The sequence below is a fragment of the Bidens hawaiensis genome, unplaced genomic scaffold, assembly GCF_021521415.1.
Source record: "Bidens hawaiensis isolate Kalapana, Puna unplaced genomic scaffold, B.hawaiensis_p1.1 tig00015194_1, whole genome shotgun sequence".
NCBI classification, from domain to species: Eukaryota; Viridiplantae; Streptophyta; class Magnoliopsida; order Asterales; family Asteraceae; genus Bidens; species Bidens hawaiensis.
In genome coordinates this window covers 341114-361268 of record NW_027492349.1, presented here as the reverse complement: position 1 = coordinate 361268, position 20155 = coordinate 341114, and the positions used below count along the sequence as shown (strand labels likewise).

The 20155-nt window shown below is 36.5% G+C and overlaps 3 protein-coding genes across 3 annotated transcripts; 1 reads left to right on the top strand and 2 right to left on the bottom strand.

Annotated features, from left to right (window-relative positions):
- Positions 1 to 6809: 6809 nt before the first annotated feature.
- LOC143548530 (uncharacterized) lies at positions 6810 to 12336 on the top strand. Its single transcript, XM_077039661.1, has 17 exons — positions 6810 to 6842; positions 8607 to 8816; positions 9025 to 9091; positions 9163 to 9346; positions 9421 to 9473; positions 9831 to 9919; positions 10020 to 10256; positions 10337 to 10401; positions 10521 to 10581; positions 10669 to 10786; positions 10882 to 10963; positions 11046 to 11118; positions 11214 to 11275; positions 11377 to 11472; positions 11552 to 11706; positions 11794 to 11968; positions 12051 to 12336. The coding sequence occupies exons 1-17, from the start codon at positions 6836 to 6838 to the stop codon at positions 12156 to 12158; spliced, it is 1842 nt and encodes a 613-aa protein (XP_076895776.1). The 5' UTR covers positions 6810 to 6835; the 3' UTR covers positions 12159 to 12336.
- A 350-nt stretch (positions 12337 to 12686) lies between these two features.
- LOC143548546 (GCN5-related N-acetyltransferase 4, chloroplastic-like) lies at positions 12687 to 14230 on the bottom strand. Its single transcript, XM_077039671.1, has 5 exons — positions 14046 to 14230; positions 13921 to 13967; positions 13383 to 13499; positions 13091 to 13295; positions 12687 to 13013 (listed from the first exon to the last, which is right to left on the bottom strand). The coding sequence occupies exons 1-5, from the start codon at positions 14228 to 14230 to the stop codon at positions 12722 to 12724; spliced, it is 846 nt and encodes a 281-aa protein (XP_076895786.1). The 3' UTR covers positions 12687 to 12721.
- Positions 14231 to 15994: 1764 nt separating this feature from the next.
- On the bottom strand, positions 15995 to 19381 carry LOC143548529 (double-stranded RNA-binding protein 2-like). The gene is made up of 3 exons (XM_077039660.1): positions 19046 to 19381; positions 16953 to 17172; positions 15995 to 16870 (listed from the first exon to the last, which is right to left on the bottom strand). The coding sequence occupies exons 1-3, from the start codon at positions 19289 to 19291 to the stop codon at positions 16134 to 16136; spliced, it is 1203 nt and encodes a 400-aa protein (XP_076895775.1). The 5' UTR covers positions 19292 to 19381; the 3' UTR covers positions 15995 to 16133.
- Positions 19382 to 20155: the final 774 nt, after the last annotated feature.

The window sequence follows — 20155 nt, the reverse complement described above, 5'->3', positions numbered from 1 at the left end:
ACCACCCTCCGGCGTGAGAATCAGACTAGATTGCTCTGAATATAAATGTATATTAAGAGAAATAACTAGAGCAGATAAGATATGTGATGGTATAAGATAGTATATGATACCGTTCCAAGGTGTTGAAGTATTTATAGCCGAATGTAGGTTTCCAAGCAGGTACAGCCAGCTGTATAATATTCCTTTTCTACCAACTGTGGGCTACGCACGTGCCGTGCTGGTGGTTGGTGGGTAGGCAGCGGCTGATAGTGACATGGCCGGCTGTGTACTATTCATTTTCCACCAACTGCAGGCTATGTACGTGCCACGATGAGGGTTGGTGAGTAGGCAGCGGCTGATAGTGACATTTTGTACTAGAGCGTGCTCCTCGTCGTACTGTTGTCAGTGAGCTGTCACCCTGTGATGGGCTGCTTTGGTCAGATCTTGTCTATTTTGTCCATACCTTGGCAGGTATAGTACAAAAGATCATCCAGAAGCGTACGGACTGGCTCATTTGGGCGGGAGTATTCCCGCCTTGCTCATTCCTTCTTCAGGTGACATTACTGAATTATTGAGAGTTAGTGCCTTGTGCGTGTAGCCTTACTATTAGTGCGGGTAGCCTCCGCTGATGGCTTGTATCCGCAGCTGCGGGAACAGGCGGGGTACTTCACCATTGGGAGGCTTTTCCTGCGGGAACAGCTGGCGTATGCGCGTAAGGTCTTCATCTCTCTGAGCATGGTGGGTCCTGCGGAACCAGTTGGTCTTTGCGCAGACGTCCCTCTTCAAGGTGAGTCTTGCGGGTCCAACTGGGCTCTGCTGGGACCTACCTCTTCATCTATAAAAATGACGTTGCCTTGGTTTCTTTAACCATTCTTAAAACCGAAACCGCCTTGTTATTAAATATTAATTTATCATTCTTCAACACGCCCATCACATTACCACAATTGCTACTTGTGATGTTTACCTCCCCCTCTTATCAAGATTTATGTTAGCTCTGACAGATAACAGCTTGACATCTAAGAATGCCCTTCATGGTGTATTTGGATAAAAAATCGGCCGACCTTCAAATTCTTGTATGAAAATATGTAATTTTGTTTGTAATTCGTGTTGTGGTTTGTTCAGTTTCTAGCTTCTTGCTAGTGTTTGTTTAATGAAATTTGTTGTTCCAAAAAGAAAAAAAAAAGAAGAAAAAGAAAAGAATGCATGCCATGATGTGGGCGTTACTCGAGTCAACTTTAGTGCCATACAACTTTCTTTTGAAGAAGTTCACTCTCAAAGCTAAAGATAAGTAGAAACATCTAAGAATCCTTTGAAGGTTAAGAAATTGGACTTCGACGCACTCGCCTATAGTTATAACACCATCACGTATTATAAGTGCGAGATAGTCGCCCTTTATGGGGGTAGTTTAATGCCACGAAAGAAATCGGATGAGCAAGCTTTGCAAATTAGGAAAGGAGAAAGTGGATCTCCTTGCCTAAACCCTCTTTGGATATCGAATTCCAAATTTGGTGAACCATTAACTAATACCAACGAACGAGCCAGGGATAAAATTCCCCAGATCCATAACCTCCACCGAATGGGATAATCCATTTGTTGAAGTCCAAAAAATCTATGTTTATGGTATCAAACGCCTTTTCAAAGTTTATTTTAAGCATCACATGGTACATACTTTTTCATCCAAGAGACCACGTCTTTCACTATTATTAAATATTAAACACAAAGTTAGCACAAAAAAAAACAAGTTCTACTGTTCCTGACTTCACGCAAAAGTGAAATTCATGCGATCGGTTAGCAAAAGCATGGAAAGGTACTTGAAAAACATGGTGGGCCATCTGATGGGCTTGGGCCTTAGTTAGTTACTTAGTTGACTGGGTCAAATTGTTGGACTGTTGACTGGTCCATTTTGAGACTCAATTACACACATAGGGATAGGGCAGCAGCCTAGGACTGATGACTAATGAATTTAAGACATTAGATCAGCGATAGCGTAATTTTTTAAAAAGATGTTTAGTGAAAAATTATAGGGGTGTCAATCGTGTCGGGTTGGCGGGTTATCGGGTTAATAGGTTTTGGGTTGGCGGGTCGAGATTCTTCAACCCTAACCCAACCCATATATTTATTTGTGTCGGGTCGTGTCGACCCATTTAAATTCGTGTCGTGTTCGGGTTGTGTTTCGGGTCAACCCATTTTACGTTCATTTACGAATATGATTAATATCTAGTGGCTTAATATTAACTTAGACAATCAATTACTCTTATTCATATAAAGCATTTTAACAATTTTGTGATAGATCTAATTGTTTTTGTCAAATTATCTCTCATTTTCAATTAACAAACTTAGGTTTACATATTTTGCTTAAGATAAGAATAAACGAGTGGAGATAATAAGAGAATAGATGGTTAAGACTAATAAAATATAAATAATGGAAGTGAAGAGTGGACAAAAATATTTAAAAAGTAATTAATTTAATTTATAAAAATTAATAGATATATGAAAAATTATAAATCAAAGTATTTAACTTTAAAATTTAACACTTCTTATCTCTAAAATCAAAATATTAACTTCTATAAAATTTTTTAACGAGTTAACAGGTCAACCAATTTTTTGACGGGTCGGGGTCGGGTTGACCCATTTTTTAGATGGGTCGGGTTCGGGTTGACCTATTTAAGAAAACGGGTCGTGTCAGTCGACCCAAAACCTATATTATTTCGTGTTGGGTTTCGGGTCGTGTCAGAAATTGACAGCCCTAAAAAATTATAGTCGTGAGGGTCATTGGTTTAAAATAACGGGTGGAAGAGTAATTATGGTTTAAGTTATTATTTAAAAAAAAAGCAAAGATAAAGAGAAAAAGATGTAATTATATTTCAACAAATCAAATGTTACATTAGTGGTTTTGTTTTGTACCTAAAATGTTCTTGTTTTGTTGGGTGTTTTTGTTTCCTAGTTTGATAAAGAAAGGATTGTGTGAATAGGGGTGTTTTTCGGGTTTGTTTTTCGGGTTTCGGGTTTTTCGGGTCGGGTTCCTCGGATTTCAAAGTTTTAAATCTTGACCCGAAACCCAACCCAAATCTCTCACGGGTTTTTCGGGTTTGGGTTTTTTCGGGTTGGGTTAATCGGGTTTCGAGTGTCCTAGAAAACAAACAAACAAAAGAAAAAAAACACAAAAACAAAAAAAATTTAAAAACTACAATGCTAAAATTAAAACAACAAATACTTTTTTGCTTATAACATAAATAATCAAATAACAAACCAACATAACTTGATAATACAATTCAATAGAAGAGTAAAACTAGATCGCGTCTTAATCGTATTCAATCAGACGTGATTTGGTTGTTCGATTTCGGTTGCTATTAGTAATAAACAAAAAACATAAATTAATAATAAATAAGTTAAAATGACAACAGTCAATTAGAGCTAGATTATGATAACTTTAGTGGCTAAGACTTAGCTTATTATACCTAAAAATATATTTAATTTTAAAACTAAAAGTTTATTCGGGTTTTTCGGGTTAACCCGAAACTTATAAATCAAACCCGAGAACCAACCCAAATTACTTTGGTTCGGGTTTGGGTTAGTCTTTTATCGGGTTCGGGTTCTTCGGGTTGGGTTAATTCGGGTGTGGGTTTTTTCGGGTCAGGTTTCGGGTTTCGGGTAAAAGTGACAGCCCTATGTGTGAAGATTACATTGCAATGAGCATAACAACATTCAAATCCCATCTAACTCCTTCATCGTATTTAAATTCTTGAGAAAGCTACTAAAAAAATCATTGCATCTCATCCACTACTTATTTAACCCACCTATATATTTTTGAAAATCGCTATTGTAGGCATGTAGTAGCAGTGGCGGATCTTGAACATATAATCGATTTCACACCCAAACTAATTCACCAATTCACCTACTCGTTTCCCAGCTTCTATTCCGACTTCTGTGCCAAACATCACAAGTCAGTAAGTCACACAGCTGCTAGTGCACAATGGATACTCCGTTTGTTGTTGTGTTCGAACATCAATCAGATGGTAGGGTTAGTTTTAGGCTTGATGTTCGGTTTGTTTGGTAAAATTTATTTGGGCTTATGGAGCTTTATTTCTTAGCCTTTTTTTATCTTTACGTTTATTGGCTTTAGACAAACTTTATTTTTTTAAAAAGAATTCAAGGTTGGCCCGGACTCAAATAATATGGATGGGCCATACTCAAATAACTTGGATGGGCCGAACTCAATACATGTATATATATTTTTGATTTTTTCAAGAAAAATACACTAACGAACAAAAAACGTGATGAGGCCACGACCCGCTTTGACCCATTAAAGGTCCGCCAGTGTGTAGTAGCTTTCCATATATAAGTGTATAAAAACGAGAAAACATAATACAATAAGTGTCTATGAGTAAGATAAAAATGTGAGTAAGATAAATTTTAAAAAATATAATTTTTAGTTAATGATAAAATAGAAAATGGTGAAAGGAACGTGAATCTTAGTACAAAAGAATCAAGATACATGCAAAAAGGCATAGTACTAGACACTAGCTCATGGGGCTTCTGGTTTCATATGCCCTCTTTTAAAAACCATGCACCTTGTATGTAAGATAAAGACAAATTTTTGATCTTTTTCCCTCTTTACTCTTTAGTGTGTACCATAACCCAAAAACAAAAAAAGTGTAAATTTTGGACAGGATGGAAATGATGTGTACTTAAAAGCGTTTTTTTTCCTTTGAAAGATCAAACCAAACTTTATTATATAAATAACTATCGTTACAAGCAACATACTAATAACGGCAGCAAAACAACCACCAAGCACAATACATCACATATGCCCGAAAAACAAAGGCATGCCCGACCCCACCACTCAATCATAAAATAAAATTAAAACCCCGTCATTTCTCCCAAGTAAGACCAACATTTCTCCCCTGATTTATTACCGGCAAGAAACTTAACGTCTTAATCTCTCCAACCACATTAACGTCTTGATCTATCCAACCACATGATGATGTTTCCCAACCGACAAATCATCAGTCTAACATAAAACTACCGTGTGGAGAGTTTATATTATCTATCAACGAACCTATAGATCTAGATCTCGATCTCAACAAAGTTAATTTTTAATGTTTTCTTTTCCACATTATAAACTTGAATCTAAGTAGAGTTGGATGGCTAAACATATTAAAGGGTAATATCGACTCCATTGTTATTAATTTTAACTTTAGTTTTTTAATCCAGAAGCATCGAATTTTATAATTATTGTGAACCATTTTATTAGTGGATGAATGCATTTATCAGCTACTAAGTTTATACATATATTGATTAGTGGATACACAAATTGTTGTGAAATATAATTAGGTGAGATTAAAAATAATTAGTTTTTTTGTACTTTAAGAATAAATCAAAACAGGAAATCTAGGAAAAATTCAGACGAGGCCATGTTTTTTTTGGGGGGAGGGGGACAGAATGAAACGAGGAAAAAAATGAAAAAAAAAAAAGTTGATATGATACTAACATGACATGCAAGATAAAGTAGAAAAGAAAAATGAGGAAAATCGAACCGTTCATGGTGTTCTTAGATTTGCCACATCATCCAAGATTTCCCACTCCCCACGCCTTGCGGCTTGCACCCTTAGAACTCATGCTGTGGACGTGAACGAAGCTTTCAAAAGCTTATGTAGCATGGGCTTTAAGCCTCGCATACCGTGCGGGGGTGGTGATGGAAGGACTTCAAGCCATTATCATGCTGCAAGGGAAAATTTTCAACACATTATGGCCCAAATTGCTAAAGGGGTGGTGGGGCTTTTAGGATCTTTAAACCACAACACGGTGTTAAAGAAGTAAGACTTTAACGTTTAATGTGATGTGACGTTTTAACTTGACTTTAAAGCCCCTTCACAACAACCAACCAACAAACCATAAAGTGTAGCATATTCTATACTTGCGTCCATATGAATAAGAATCGGGCCCGGTCGGGTTGAGACTTGGCCTGTAAACGAACCGAACATTCATGAACCGTTCGACGAGAAGTTCGGTTATGTTCGTTTATTTAATGAACGGACATGACTAAAAAAATTGTGTTCATTTAATTAAACGAACGAACATGAACACATGTTCCGTTCATTCATTTATGTTCATGAACGTTCGCCAATGTTCGTTTACTTATGTTCGTTAATGTCTGTTTATTTATGTATTATTAGAAAATAATTAATATTATTTGGGTGAGTAATCTATTTAAAGGTTTTATATTCGTTAATTCGTGTTCATTTAAGTGTTTTCATTTATGTTTGTTTCTGTTCATTTACATTTGTCCATATATTTTCATGTATGAACGTTTATCTTTGTTCGTCTAGATTTTAAACAAACGAGCATAAACGAACACAAACGAACACAACCGTTCATTTTTTAAATAAACGAACGTGAACATAAATATTTGTTCGATTAGTGTTCGTTTTCGTTCGATTCATTTACATGTTTTCATTATTCACATTGATGAATACATCGGTTTTAATCTATAGGCTCCGCCGATTTTATTTGTGTTTGTGAAAACATTCATTTCCTTAATGAACGAACACGAACATAAAATCTTATTCGGTAAGTAAGTATTCATTAATCATTCGTAAACACATTATTTTTCTAAACAAATGACCAATCGTTCGATTCGTTTACGACCCTAGTCGAGACCGATAGGCGATAACTTACGGAGGCCAGAACAAACGGGTAGGTAACGACGCACGTGCACAGCACGCTGGTTTTGGATCGCTCTGTCATCATCATCAGCTTCTCCGCCATTTTTTTCCGTCACTTAATTTACGAACGAACACACAACACAAACAACTTCTTCTGCTGCTGCTGCGATTATTAATTAATTAATCAATTAATGGCAGGTTAGTGACTTATCTCTCTCTCTCTCTCTCTATATATATATATATATACACACACATACATACATGTATATTATGTATATGTTTATCTGCTTACCGTTTGTAGGTCGGCCATTGGAATTAACGACTTCACTTGTAAGTTAGTTAGTTAGTTAATTGAAATACAAAACGTTAAGGTTTGATTGATTGATTGATTGATAACTAGTTGTTTAGTACACAATTACAATTATGTATAGATACATAGATATTATTCGTATTCAGGAAATTAGGTTAGTTTATAACTCAATCAGAGTTACTTCACTTGGATGGATTTCAAATAGACTACAAACGTTACGGTTAGTCGGTTAGATATATAGTTATAGTTTAATGAATTAATGTAGCCACACACTATATACATATATTGGATTAATCTCGACTTGCTTTTCGTCCGCTCGTTTCAGCCCTAAAAGAGAGCATATCTTGACTTCATTGCTGCTGGTAGACCAGTGCCGGATCTGCTGCGTGGTGTTATGAAGTCGAGCGTATCACCGTTGTCTTTGTTGGTGGAGACAGACAGAATTTGGTTTGTAATCTGCTAACTCTACTGTTTCTTAAGCGTTACGCAGACTTGTCAACATCTCTTGTTCATTCTGGTGATCACATTGTGGTGGTGGAACTGAGATCAATTGTGCGGTACGGTGTTCGTGCTGACGTGATGATTGGTTGAAAGATTTTTCTGAATTTGTCCATTAGATTGTGAAAATGTTTCAACTGATTATCCTTTCAACACGAACACCAAGCCGCCGATCACATAATCAATCTCAGTTCCACCACCAGGTTGTGATAACCGGAATGAACAAGAGACATAGAGATGTGGGATACTAAAGAGGCAGTAGAGGTAGAGATAGCAGATTGCAAGTCAAACTCTGTCCCCACCAACAAAGACGGTGATAAGTTCAACTTCTTAATGCAGCAATTCCTGGCGCAGCAGGTCCGGCATCGGTCGACCGGCAGCAGCTGCAGCAGCAGCAATGAATTCAAGATATGCTCTGCGAATGATTCTTTTAGGGCTGAATCGAGCCTGTTTGAATTCATTGTTTTGTGTATTAATCAGTAAACACTCACACCATGACTCTTAATCTCACATCATTGGATTGGATTATCATTGGTGTTTTAATATATGATGAATTAGGGAAAGACGAGTGATAGCTTAGATGAAGAATGCAGAGCTGATGCAAGATAATGTTTATCTTGATTTTGATTGTCTTTAAGGTTGCATTTGTGTAAACCCTTGTTATAAAGTATCATTATGCGAGCAGTGGTTTCTCTTGGTCTGTATAGTTATTTTCCATTCTGTTCTTCCTTTGTTTTCATTTTATCTCCTAAGATATTCTCTTTTAACAAGTCTTTCTCGATCTTACTATAAGTTTGTAGTTATCAACTATTGTAAGCTGTTTGAGAAAGCACGCAAAGTTTTTTCTTAAACAGTAGTTGCTCACTTGTTCATGGCTAACGGACTTGTTGTGTTCCAAGCTTGTAAGACTTGCATTAGATCTTGAACTTTGCCTCATGGCGCAACAATTCATGATTTGAATTTAAACTTTCTTTCAGATTAAACTATGGTCCAAAGTCAAGAGAACAATGGACATTGTGACATCTTAAAAGTTAAACTTGATAAAGCAATGTAATTTGTGAAATAATAACGCACTAAACATAACCACTTAACGGAATTTGGCTTTTACTTTATAATATAAAATCTGATAAAACTCCAAATCTTCTATTATGCAGAAATGATGGGGAAAATTGTTCAAAATTTACCAAGTGCACAATACTGCCAACAAAATAGGCAGTTTGGATCCCTATATCGAAGGGACCAATGTGCTCAATTTAAAAACAATTTGCTTCTCTTTCAAGGAAGGAAGCTGACATGGAAGGGGATGTCGGCCATGCAATTGCATAATGTGTCAAACATTAGACAAAGAGTTGTTTACTGCAATGGTCTGTTCATATAATGGCTATACTTATACTTCTTGGTAGGAAAATATGAGTAAAATAAGATATAAAGATTTAAACACCAATTAGTGTAAGATGGCGTTTCTTTTATATGTATGCACATTATTTTGTGATGAGTTATTAATGTTTTCATGTGTGTTTCATCTATTATTTTTTTAACCAAAAGTTTGGTTTCTAATATACTTCTCTGTAGCTTCCTCATCTGCCACTGCTGTACCATCACTTGGGAAAGTAGATTTTCTCAAACTTCAAAATGGCAGGTAAATTGTAGACAGAAAGTTTATTTTATGTTTAAGCAATTTAATTTGACACACATTATAACTTAATGCAGTGATATTCGTGGTGTTGCTGTTGATGGTGTTGCTGGAGAACCTGTTAATCTCACAGAGCACGTGACACAAACGATTGCAGCTGCCTTTGCTGCATGGCTTTTAGATAAGAAAAAAGCTGATTCGTCTAAACATCTCAAAATTTCTATTGGTCATGATTCTCGGATTTCTGCACAAAAGTTGCAGGTATAAAACCCTAATATATGTATAGATGAGGTTTTTTTGTTGGTTTTTCTAAAAGCTTGACCTAATGTTTTCAGGATGCAGCCTCTCGGGGAATTGCTGGTGCAAATTTTGATGTTGTGCAATACGGGTAATGTAGCTGTTAAATTAATGATAATGATTATATAATAACGTTAAAAGTGGCGGAAGGTTAATCAGGCATCATGTGGTGGCGTTGATAGCCGAAAGACAAGGGCACATGCACCAATCAGCCGGTGTCCCGATGATTGAGTGCTATGTGCCTTATGTCCAAGGCTTGATGCAAAACTACTATCGAGCCGGGGGTCTCACCGGAAGCAGGGATAGAGGTAAGGCTGTCTACATCTTACCCTCCTCAGACCCTACCATAGCATTGCTATTGGTGGGATATACTGAGTACGATGATGATGATGATGATGATGATGATTATATAATATATTCTCTTAATAATATATGTTTTTGTGTATAGATTGGCATCTACACCAGCAATGTTTAATAGTACATTGACCAAAAATGAAGACATTTTATGTCCAGTTGATGGAGCTATCATGATAACAGGTAAAGTATATGGAACTGAGTATTATATAATCTAGAAAGAATATTGTTATGCACCTTTTTCATATGTATATTTATTTATTATTATTTATTTATTTGATAGCAAGCCATCTTCCTTATAATAGAAACGGATTTAAGTTCTTTACTAATGCGGGAGGGCTAGGGAAAGCTGACATTAAAGACATTTTAGAGCGTGCTGCAAACATATACGATAGCTTTACACCTGAATCTTTAAAAGAGGCAGAAAAGAAAGCTTCTTCATCTATCAGTAAAGTTGACTACATGAGTGTGTATGCATCTGACCTTGTAACAGCCGTTCGCAAAGCTTCCGGAAACATAGGTACCACATGCTAGTTATTTTATTAAATTTCAAGGGGCAGTTTTGTCATTATAAATTTGTTATCTGCTTCGAGTTACCAGAAAAGCCATTGGAAGGATTTCATATAGTTGTGGATGCTGGCAATGGAGCTGGTGGCTTTTTTGCTGTAAGTTTTTCTTCTCTTTATATATATATATATATATATATATATATATTAAAACATCACTTATGTGTCAGTTTAGGAACACACTTTTTTTGTTTAATTTTATTTATTTATTTTTACAGGGAAAAGTGCTGGAGCCATTAGGTGCGGTTACTTCTGGCAGTCAATTTCTAGAACCAGATGGTAGTTAATTAACTAACTAACTAACTGATTCCAAACTATTTAGGTTTTCGCATCCGATTAACTCAAGTTACTTTCATCAATTTTTAGGTTTATTTCCCAATCATATTCCTAACCCTGAGGACAAGGCAGCAATGAAGGCAATCACACAAGTGGTGCTTGATAACAAGGCTGATTTAGGGATTATCTTTGACACAGATGTTGATAGGTGATCAATCTTCTACACATTCAAGTATTTCTTTATTCAGAAATTCTTGGGCATTTTTGTGATTTTGTCAATGATGGTGTCTGAAATCAAATCAGATCTGCTGCTGTGGATTCCACTGGTCGCGAGTTTAATCGGAATCGTCTGATTGCTTTAATGTCTGCTATTGTTTTAGAAGAAGTGAGTTTCTTTAACTGTTTCATAATATAGTTTGCTTTTCTTGAATTTAAGTTTAATTAAAGGTTTTCTTTGCTTTCAATAGCACCCCGGAACAACTATTGTCACGGACAGTGTTACTTCAGATGGCCTTACAACGTTCATTGAGAAAAAACCAGGTAAGAGAATTGATTCTTCAAGTGTGATGTCTGATTGTTCATGATATTGTTTATTGATCAAATTAGATTTGATGATACTTTCCAAATTCTTGCAGGAGGGAAACACCATCGGTTCAAACGAGGGTATAAAAATGTCATTGATGAAGCTATCCGTCTGGTAAACGCAACATACAGCAGTTAATGATTTCATTAAAACAACAATAATCTTAAAACATGCTTAAATCAGTTATTTTCATGGTGACGTGGCTTCTTTCACAGAACTCTGTTGGTGAGGAGTCACATTTGGCTATTGAGACCAGTGGCCATGGAGCACTCAAGGAGAATCACTGGCTTGATGATGGTGCATATCTCATGGTATGTATTCTTTGTTTTAGATAAAAAAAATGCGTGTACCTTTTGTCAAATGTTAACTGATAGTGAAATTTGTTTGCAGGTCAAACTATTAAACAAACTTGCATCCGCTAGAGCTTCGGGTCAAACTGGCGGTAGCAAAGTTTTGACTGATCTGGTTGATGAACTACAAGAACCAGGTGTTGCAGTTGAGCTTAGATTAAAAATAGATCAAAATCATCCGGATCTCAAAGGAGGGTATGCCTGTTTAATAATTTACATTTGCATAATGACCGCATACCCAGATATTTGAAAATATTTAAATAGTGTTTTTACTTTTTACAGATCTTTCCGAGATTACGGAGAAGCAGTGTTAAAACATTTGGAAAGTAAGAGTGAATCAGATCCTAAGCTTCAAAAGGCTCCTGTTAATCATGAAGGGATTCGGGTTTCTGGTTATGGCGGTTGGTTCCTTCTAAGGCTTTCGCTTCATGACCCTGTTTTGCCCCTCAACATTGAGGTAAATTACAAGTCATGCCATCAGTTATTTCTAGTTATCCGCATATGAAAAAAAAAGTAAATAAATATGTTGAAAATTGTAGGCCTCGAGTAATGAGGATGCAGTAAAACTTGGATTAGCCGTGCTTTCAGCTGTGAGCGAGTTCTCAGCTCTGGATGTTACTGCACCGGCGAAATTTGTACAACAGTAGTCAAGCTCCACTTTTCTTTCTTTCTTTATAGAAGCTCTATTTTGGCGATTTTTGTAATAAGGGGCATTTGTAATTGTGTTTTGAAAGTTATTACCTGATTATGTGATATGAGATGATCAAAATAAGATGTCACAAAATGCAATATTAGTGTTGCATGCATTTATTACTTTAATTGTCATTTATATTGTTTTACTTCTCATCATATTAATAAGCTTTGCAAAACATTGTGTTGGGTAATATATTGAAATTGGTTCGAGTCGACGTGGGTTCGCCTTTCATGTATTTTTATGGTGTAAATGGATCATGAAAACGGATCAAAATTGTCTCAAGAGCAGAAAACCGAATTAACTGAGCCGGAAAACCAAACCGAAGCAAACTCAAGCTTACAAAAACTTTACCTGCACATTTTTTTGAACATATCAGGAAAGGAAAAAAGAAAACAAATTTCCATTTATCTTACATGAACAAGCAAGTACTATAGATTATAAAGATATACAACAGTTGCTATACTTTACTCACTCGATTGCACCTTTACTAAAATATTAGCGGTACACCAAATAATTCTAACAACTGGCTCGGTTTTTATAGAGGAGTTTCATCATAAAGTTGAACTGCATATCAGGCGCAGTTCTGGGCTGGGGCCATTTGGCTCCTTCGGGTACTTTAATACTCTTAAAACCCTGGCTCCGGTACAAGTTGGTTGCACCCGGATTGTTTAAATCACAATGTAATGCAATGGACCGACACCCCCAACTGATGGCTTGAGCCTCGGCTTTTGCTATCAGCTTTTTAGCTTTCCCCTTTCGTCTAAAGCTTTCTCTAACCGCAACATTTGACACGTATGCAATACCAGTCCTGAAAACATGAAACCACATATTATTAGTTTGACTTAAAAAGTCACCCATTTGACTTTCAGTTTCAAGATTTCTCACCGTCTCTGACGAAGAGGTCCTTTCCGAGGAAGAAAGTCAGCCACGGTGTCTAAAGTCAAAATCCCGGCAACATATCCTTTATTCAGACTAATCTTGGCACCAAAACCAGCAATTTTAAGATCTTCGTCACCGATAAAGAAAGTGTCATCATCTTCTGAAGCACCAGTGACAGCAACCAGGCATGTTCTTCTGCAACCATTTGGTACTGATAAACAGAAAACAAGTGCAAGCAGTCTATCAAGCCTTAAAACAAAGTCTAGTGGGAATGCATATTCAGGGAAGAAGGAGCTACAATGTGTTTCTGCAACTTCCCAACAATCCTCGATTCTTGCCTTGCGAACGACAATTTCAGGCGAGATTACTGGAAATATGTCAACCAATTGACTCGCTTTGCAAATCCCTGTGGAATCTACACAAAATAAGAGCTTTACATCAAATATATTTTAGATTAAGCGCGTAGTGGGGGCCTGGTTACACCCGTTACGTGGCATCGTTTCGCAGCTTTGGTACGCATAACTGGCATTTAAACATGTGTAACCGACACCGGTTATGTGTCAAGCACCGGGTTAAACGCGTACCAGGGCTGGGTTACTCCATATTTCTTGGCCTCGCTACACATAACAGTCACCGGAATGCATGTAATTGGCATTTAAACATGCATAAACCGAAGCTGGTTACGTGCCGAGCGCTGGTTTAAGCACGCACCAGGGCCATTACTCCGCAATTCTTGGCCCCGGTACGCATAGCCGTCATTGGAATGCACGTAACTGGCATTTAAGCATGCATAAACCGAAGCTGGTTGCATGTCGAGCGCTGGTTTAAACACGTACCAGGGCCGCTACTCCATATTTCTTGCCCCCGGTACGCATAAGCGTCACTGGAATGCACGTAATTGGCATTTAAACACGCATAAACCGAAGCCGGTTACATGTCGAGCGTTGGGTTAAACATGTACCAGGGCCGGGCTACTCCACGTTTCTTGGCCCCGGTACGCATAACCAGCACCGGAACGCATAACGCACATTTAAACACGCATAAACCGGCACCGCACGCATAGCCAGAAAGTCGGAACTCAGAAGCAAAACTGAAATGTACAGTAATAATTTCAAGAAAACCAGTTTCTAAACCAACCCGTTCCATCCCGAACCAAAATAACCCTTTTTGAATTGACCCGTTTTGTCCGGCAACCCGAACCCACCCGACCCGTGCCAGGCCTACTTAATTTTGACTAGATGGGGGGATAACAATCTAACAATAACATCATCAAAATCAAGGTAAGTTGTAGCTCTTTCTTTCTTGGAATAAAAATCTTGTTTTTTAATCCTATAAGATCAGACTCTACACACCCCAACATGAATCTATAGCTATTATAATTCAACTTAACCCCAAATCATAAAGTATCTTGCAAAATTCAACCACACCCATAACATCCACTTGTTAAAAATCCAAACAGAACCCAATTAGATTACACACCTATATGTGTGTATGTATATATATATATAGAGAGAGAGAGAGAGAGAGTACCATATCTGGAAATATGATGAGAGAGAGGAGATTGAATTTGAGGGTGAAGCCTAGAAGGATAAAAAGAGGGTAATTTGTTCAATTTGGGTGAGATTGAGATTCCCAAAGGTATGGTCCACATTTCTTGGATTAATAGATAATAATAATAATAATATCAACCTTTTTTTTCACTTCGATCGATCGAATAAGATGAACAAGGGCTTTGATTGAGAGAGAGAGAGAGAGGTTACGACTTCTGGGTGTCAGACAGCAACAAACATTTGCTAATCCTCGTTCTTCACTCAACACTCACTGATTTGATTTTTTGTTTCTTGTACCAATCTGTTCTGTGTTTTTGTTTTTTTCTGTCAGGGTCTATTGGATTCAAGCCGGCTTCCTGGTCGGGACCTATGTTTCCAGATAGGATATTTGGTTTTTGTTATTATTTTTCACGAACCAAAAACATCCGTAAATATGTTTACCATACGAGGTATACGATATGAATATATGATCTTTTTTTTTGAGTTACCTATGTTTCGGATTTGTTGACATATACATCATACATGGACTGATGGACGACAGTATGTATCTTGAAAAAATAAATGTGTGATATACTGATACCTAGCCGGTGCTTTTTAATCCTTAAGAGAAACTTATATCATGTATAGTGACAATAAGTCAATGACAACGCACTTTAATTCATCCTTTAACTTAGATGATAATATCAACATATAAACTAGACTGATCAGTAACTGAACATTAATTAGCACATGATGGTTAGGAGTACCAATCATGCCTCCGCAATTTACTTTCTCTTTTTCTATATATTTAAGATGATGAACAATTTCATAATGGAGGTGCAACGCCATGAATATACTCTTTCCTATGAATCACGTCACTAAGCTAACTAAAAAGTAATTATATTTTTAGTTAGGGTCGGTTCATGTTTGTGTTAATAATGTAACTCGACACGAATCACCTCTCATTGTTTCGCTTTTTGTTGGCTTCCATGGTGAATGGGTTGTGATAAATTTTGTTAGCATAAGTCTGGTATTAATTTAACATGTGAATTGAATTTGTTAACGAGTTTTGATCAACTTAAACCTTTTATTGACAAAAGGTAAAGATATAAAAATGAAATTTGATTGTGATTGTTTCACTTGAGATATGATATACTTAAGAATCTATACCAAGTTATTTTATATATTTACTTAAAACGATACACATTGGTTTCTATATTTAAATAAATAATAATTGCGTTACTCAAATATATGAAGTAAAATATAAGGGGTGATAATGATATGTACACTCACAAACTACATATATATATTCTAATAATAATTCAACAAGTCTCTACATACCATAAACAGAGAGATGGAAACCAAAAGATTGATGGATACAAAATCATTTGTCATTACAACAATTTCACCACTGCACTTGTTCATCTTCCCTCGCCCTCTCTTCCCGCCATTGACATCGCATGATCGGTCAATACCTACATTAATTGCTTTCTTGATTTTCACTCGTTTCTCGCCTCAACTCAAACTTGTAACTCCTTCAACTTATCTTCCAATTTGACTCCCTCTTCCAATGGTGATGGCGTTGGCAAACCGCTGACTATGCTTGCGGCAGTTACTGGCGGTGGCTTCATAGTAGGCTTTGAATTGTGGACGATGTGCCCTTTTTCTTCTGTCGGTTTTATAGCACTGGGCACCAGCTTCACAGAGGGTTTATGGATGGTGGGAGCAGAATAAACTGGCAAGGTTTGTCTTACAGTGACTGGCGGTGCTACACCGCACATGGTTGGCAGCATCCCTGTGAACTGTGGCGGTGGCATACCCATATGTGGAAGAGGAAGTGGTGGGGCAGCATAAACAGGAATGGCATTGCGTATGGTGACTGGCGGTGCCATTCCGTGATGAGCCCGGAAATGGCTAACGGGTATATACGGTGCAGCTCCGACTGCAGGGAACTTGTGGGGTCGAGTAACGTTTTCATTTATTGTAGTGGTGGTTTTGAATTGGTTTGAGGGTATGTTGTTTTGAGATGTTTTATTGGTTGTTTTAGGGCATATTAAAGGAAGTATTTTTGATGTTGTGGATGGTGATGATTGTGTATTATTCGGCTTTGGATTTGGTGGCGAAAACTGAATTGGAAAGGGTATATTGGACATTTTAGCCTTTAGCCTAAACTTCTGTAACGCACGAGCTACAATCACATGCTCCTGTTCCTCAAGCATCCCTTTTTGTAACGAACAACTTTCTGTTTGTTGAGTTACTAAAAACAGAACAAAGCCGGTTATTCGTTTTGAATAAATTTCAAGAATCAATAAGCTTTAACGCAATATAATGTGGCTTACAAAGTTTCAAAGATGACCAAGCTGACATGGCTGCATTCTTTTCAGCTTGCTTCTTATTCTTGGCTGGTTCACCTGTAAACGTACAACCAGCTAGTTCCACAGTGCTCGTGAAAACGGGCAAATGGCCGAGCCCTGACCGAACAGTTGTATACGTTGGTAAAGACGCCCCTACTCTTTGAGAAACCTCTTGCAATAAGTTCTTGTACACCCCCGTCTCATCCTGAATATACAAAAAATTGTCATGCTACTTTCAGATCACATTACTAAATCAATAGTGATCTATCGTGAATAACAAAGAAAAATCAAAGCTGCTCATTTCATGCATAATAAATTATCATTCAAGTTAGGCAGCACCGCAGCATTGACAACTGCAGATATTATCATTCAAGCACGAAAACATAAGCAATATCCTGCATTCCAATCAACTTACCCTAAAATCACATTAGTAAATTAATTGTGATCTATCATGAATAACAAAAAAAAATGTTCATTTCATGCATATATAATCATTCAAGTTAGGCAGCATCCACAACCGCAGATATCATCATTCAAGCACGAAAAACAGAAGCAATATCCTGCATTCCAATTAACTTGCCCTAAGATCTGTGAAATCAAAATTACCTCACTTGTTACTTGATTAACTTTCCTAATTTAATCCTAAAATAAAAGGAAATTCATTTACTGCACCACTCAGGATCTTATCTTCAACAACCAGATATAGCATTAAGTTGCCTAATATCAAAACAGCATCATGATAATTCCATAGTTCCCAAATTTTGTCCACCTGATGAAACCCTAACTTACTGTTTTTACATCTAAATCCCTAAATTAGCTTTACAAATTAAAATTACTAAAAACTGAAAAAAAAAACAATTGTATAACACGTTCTCAATGTTAATTAAACTTCAATAGAAACTAAATAAGCAAGAATTAAAACACATATTTCTATATGTTAAACTTTACAAACCATCGAAAACCCAAACTGTTTTTACATCTAAATGCATAAATTAGATTTACATCACTAAAAATTGAAAGAAAAAAAAACAGCAGTTATATAACAAGTTCTATATATCAATTAAACAGCAATAGAAACTAAATAAGCAAGAATTAAAACACCTATTTCTATATGTTAAACTTTACAAACCTAGAAAACCCTAACTGTTTTCACATCTAAATCCATAAATATGTTTACAAATTAAAATTACTAAAAACTGAAAATAAAAACAACAATAATAATATCTATGCAGTCGATAACTCGATATCACCGATATATCAGTGAATTGGTTATCGGTCCCTTGGTAAATATCGGTTAAAATATCGGTCAAAATATCGGTACCGATAATATCGGCGATAACGACCGATATTTCACTGATATTGGACCGATATTTGACCAATATATCACCGATAATCCCGATATAAGTGTTTTAAGTCTTAATTATCAATTTTTTGTGTTCAATATTAGTGTTTTAAGTCGTAATCGGTTCCTACTTGTTGTGATTGTTAGTGTTTTGCAAGTTGCAAAAGGTTAATTTGTTAATGGCAAGAAAGTATACTGAATTATTAGCGTTAAATTGCTATATATGAACTTTACATGATACTAAAATTACCGATATCTCACCGCGATAACCGGTATCTCAAATATCGGTCCTTGACTGATTACCGATATTTTTCCGCATTAACTGCTTAGAATGATACAACTTCTATACATTAATTAAACTGCATTAGTACATTTAGCGATCTATCGTGAATAACAAAGAATAATCAAAGTTGCTGATTTCATGCATATATTATCATTCAACTATTCAAGTTACGCAGCATCGACAAGCGCAGATATTATCAACCAAACACGAAATGTGAAACCAAAATTACCTTACTTGTTTCTTGATTAAGTTATCTTTCATAATTTAATCCTAAAATAAAATGAATTAAATTCAAGATCCTATCTTCAACAATAACCAGATACCGTACCGTATCGTAATCGCTTACCTAAATCCCTAAACTACCCTTATGAAATTAACAACTTCTATACATTAATTAACCTACAACAGACTCTAAATATTAACCAATAGTCAAACCCTAGAAAACAGACTCACCAATATCCTGGCAGCCAACGAATTCGACGGGCCACGGCTAGCGAGTGCATTCAACGCGACCTCAGCCGCCGAGTGCTCCGCCTGCCGGAGCGTGGTGCAGTAATTAGGGCACTCATACGTCTCGCCGTTAAAATTAACCGTGGCTTTGAACCGCGGCGCGTGATCCGGACCTTCTCGGATGCTCACATACGACGGCAGGTTGAAGCAGCTCCTCTGCGCCAGCTCCTGCAGCTGGTTTTTATACATGATCTCTTGATTTTGATTCAATTGACAGCAAGGGTTTGTTAATTGGGGTTGAAATGGGTGGGATCGGGTGATTGGTAATGCCGATCATGGGATTCGGATCGAAGGTGGTCTAGGGTTTTGAATTTGGGTGTAGATATAGATACATATATCTGTATGTATACGTGGCTGTAGAGAGAGAGATTGATTTATTATTATTATTATTATTATTATTATTATTATTATTATTAGAGTCAATAAGAATGAAAGGGTGTTTGATATAGTAGTGATAAATGGGGAGAAGGTAATTAAATCATTAAACATCATTTATTTGATTGTTTGTTTGTTTGTTTACTTGGAATAAACTGACTGTTGTTTTGTGAGTGTGAATAAGGTAGGTGGTAAATAATGTAAACATCTTTTATATTTTCTAGACTTTTATTGTTTTAGGTTTTAATATCTGATTCGGAAAATCGTTACTATGTTGAGGTTGGTCTAGACATCGCCTTTGTGGTGCTACCGTTACAAGTGGTTGTTACTGAGCCAGACGATGATTATGGTCTTTGCCTCTTTGATCTTGATATACGACGTAACCAAAGTTACAAACATATCGATGTTTCATATGTGCTTTAGACTTTAGTTGATAGGTTAAAACTTCAACTCCTTGTGTTAATTTGTTTAAATTTGCTCATTTATTTACGCCTTGTCAATTTGTTAATTGGGTTTGAAGAAAAAAGCAAGGATTCAAGAATCCCTTAATCCAAATCAAGGAACTATTCATACATTGTTGAACCGAAATAAGGAATCTTAATCTTTGATAATTTTGTCATCATTCAATTGTTATCGAATAGGTCAGTTCAACGATGTAAAATTTTCCCATGTGATAAA

Excerpts from the sequence above, each read along its gene's own strand:
- LOC143548530 (XM_077039661.1), top strand. Across the intron at positions 10,402-10,520 it reads GAGCTGGTGGCTTTTTTGCT|GGAAAAGTGCTGGAGCCATT; the intron begins GTAAGTTTTTCT and ends TTATTTTTACAG. Across the intron at positions 11,707-11,793 it reads CATCCGGATCTCAAAGGAGG|ATCTTTCCGAGATTACGGAG; the intron begins GTATGCCTGTTT and ends TACTTTTTACAG.
- LOC143548546 (XM_077039671.1), bottom strand. The coding sequence starts at position 14,230 with ATGGAACGGGTTGGTTTAGAAACTGGTTTTCTTGAAATTATTACTGTA. Across the intron at positions 13,968-14,045 it reads CGTGGAGTAGCCCGGCCCTG|TGACGCTTATGCGTACCGGG; the intron begins GTACATGTTTAA and ends CGTGCATTCCAG. Across the intron at positions 13,014-13,090 it reads GGACCTCTTCGTCAGAGACG|GACTGGTATTGCATACGTGT; the intron begins GTGAGAAATCTT and ends TCATGTTTTCAG.
- LOC143548529 (XM_077039660.1), bottom strand. The coding sequence starts at position 19,291 with ATGTATAAAAACCAGCTGCAGGAGCTGGCGCAGAGGAGCTGCTTCAAC. Across the intron at positions 17,173-19,045 it reads CGTTGGCTGCCAGGATATTG|GATGAGACGGGGGTGTACAA; the intron begins GTGAGTCTGTTT and ends TTGTATATTCAG. Across the intron at positions 16,871-16,952 it reads TTGGTCATCTTTGAAACTTT|TAACTCAACAAACAGAAAGT; the intron begins GTAAGCCACATT and ends TTCTGTTTTTAG.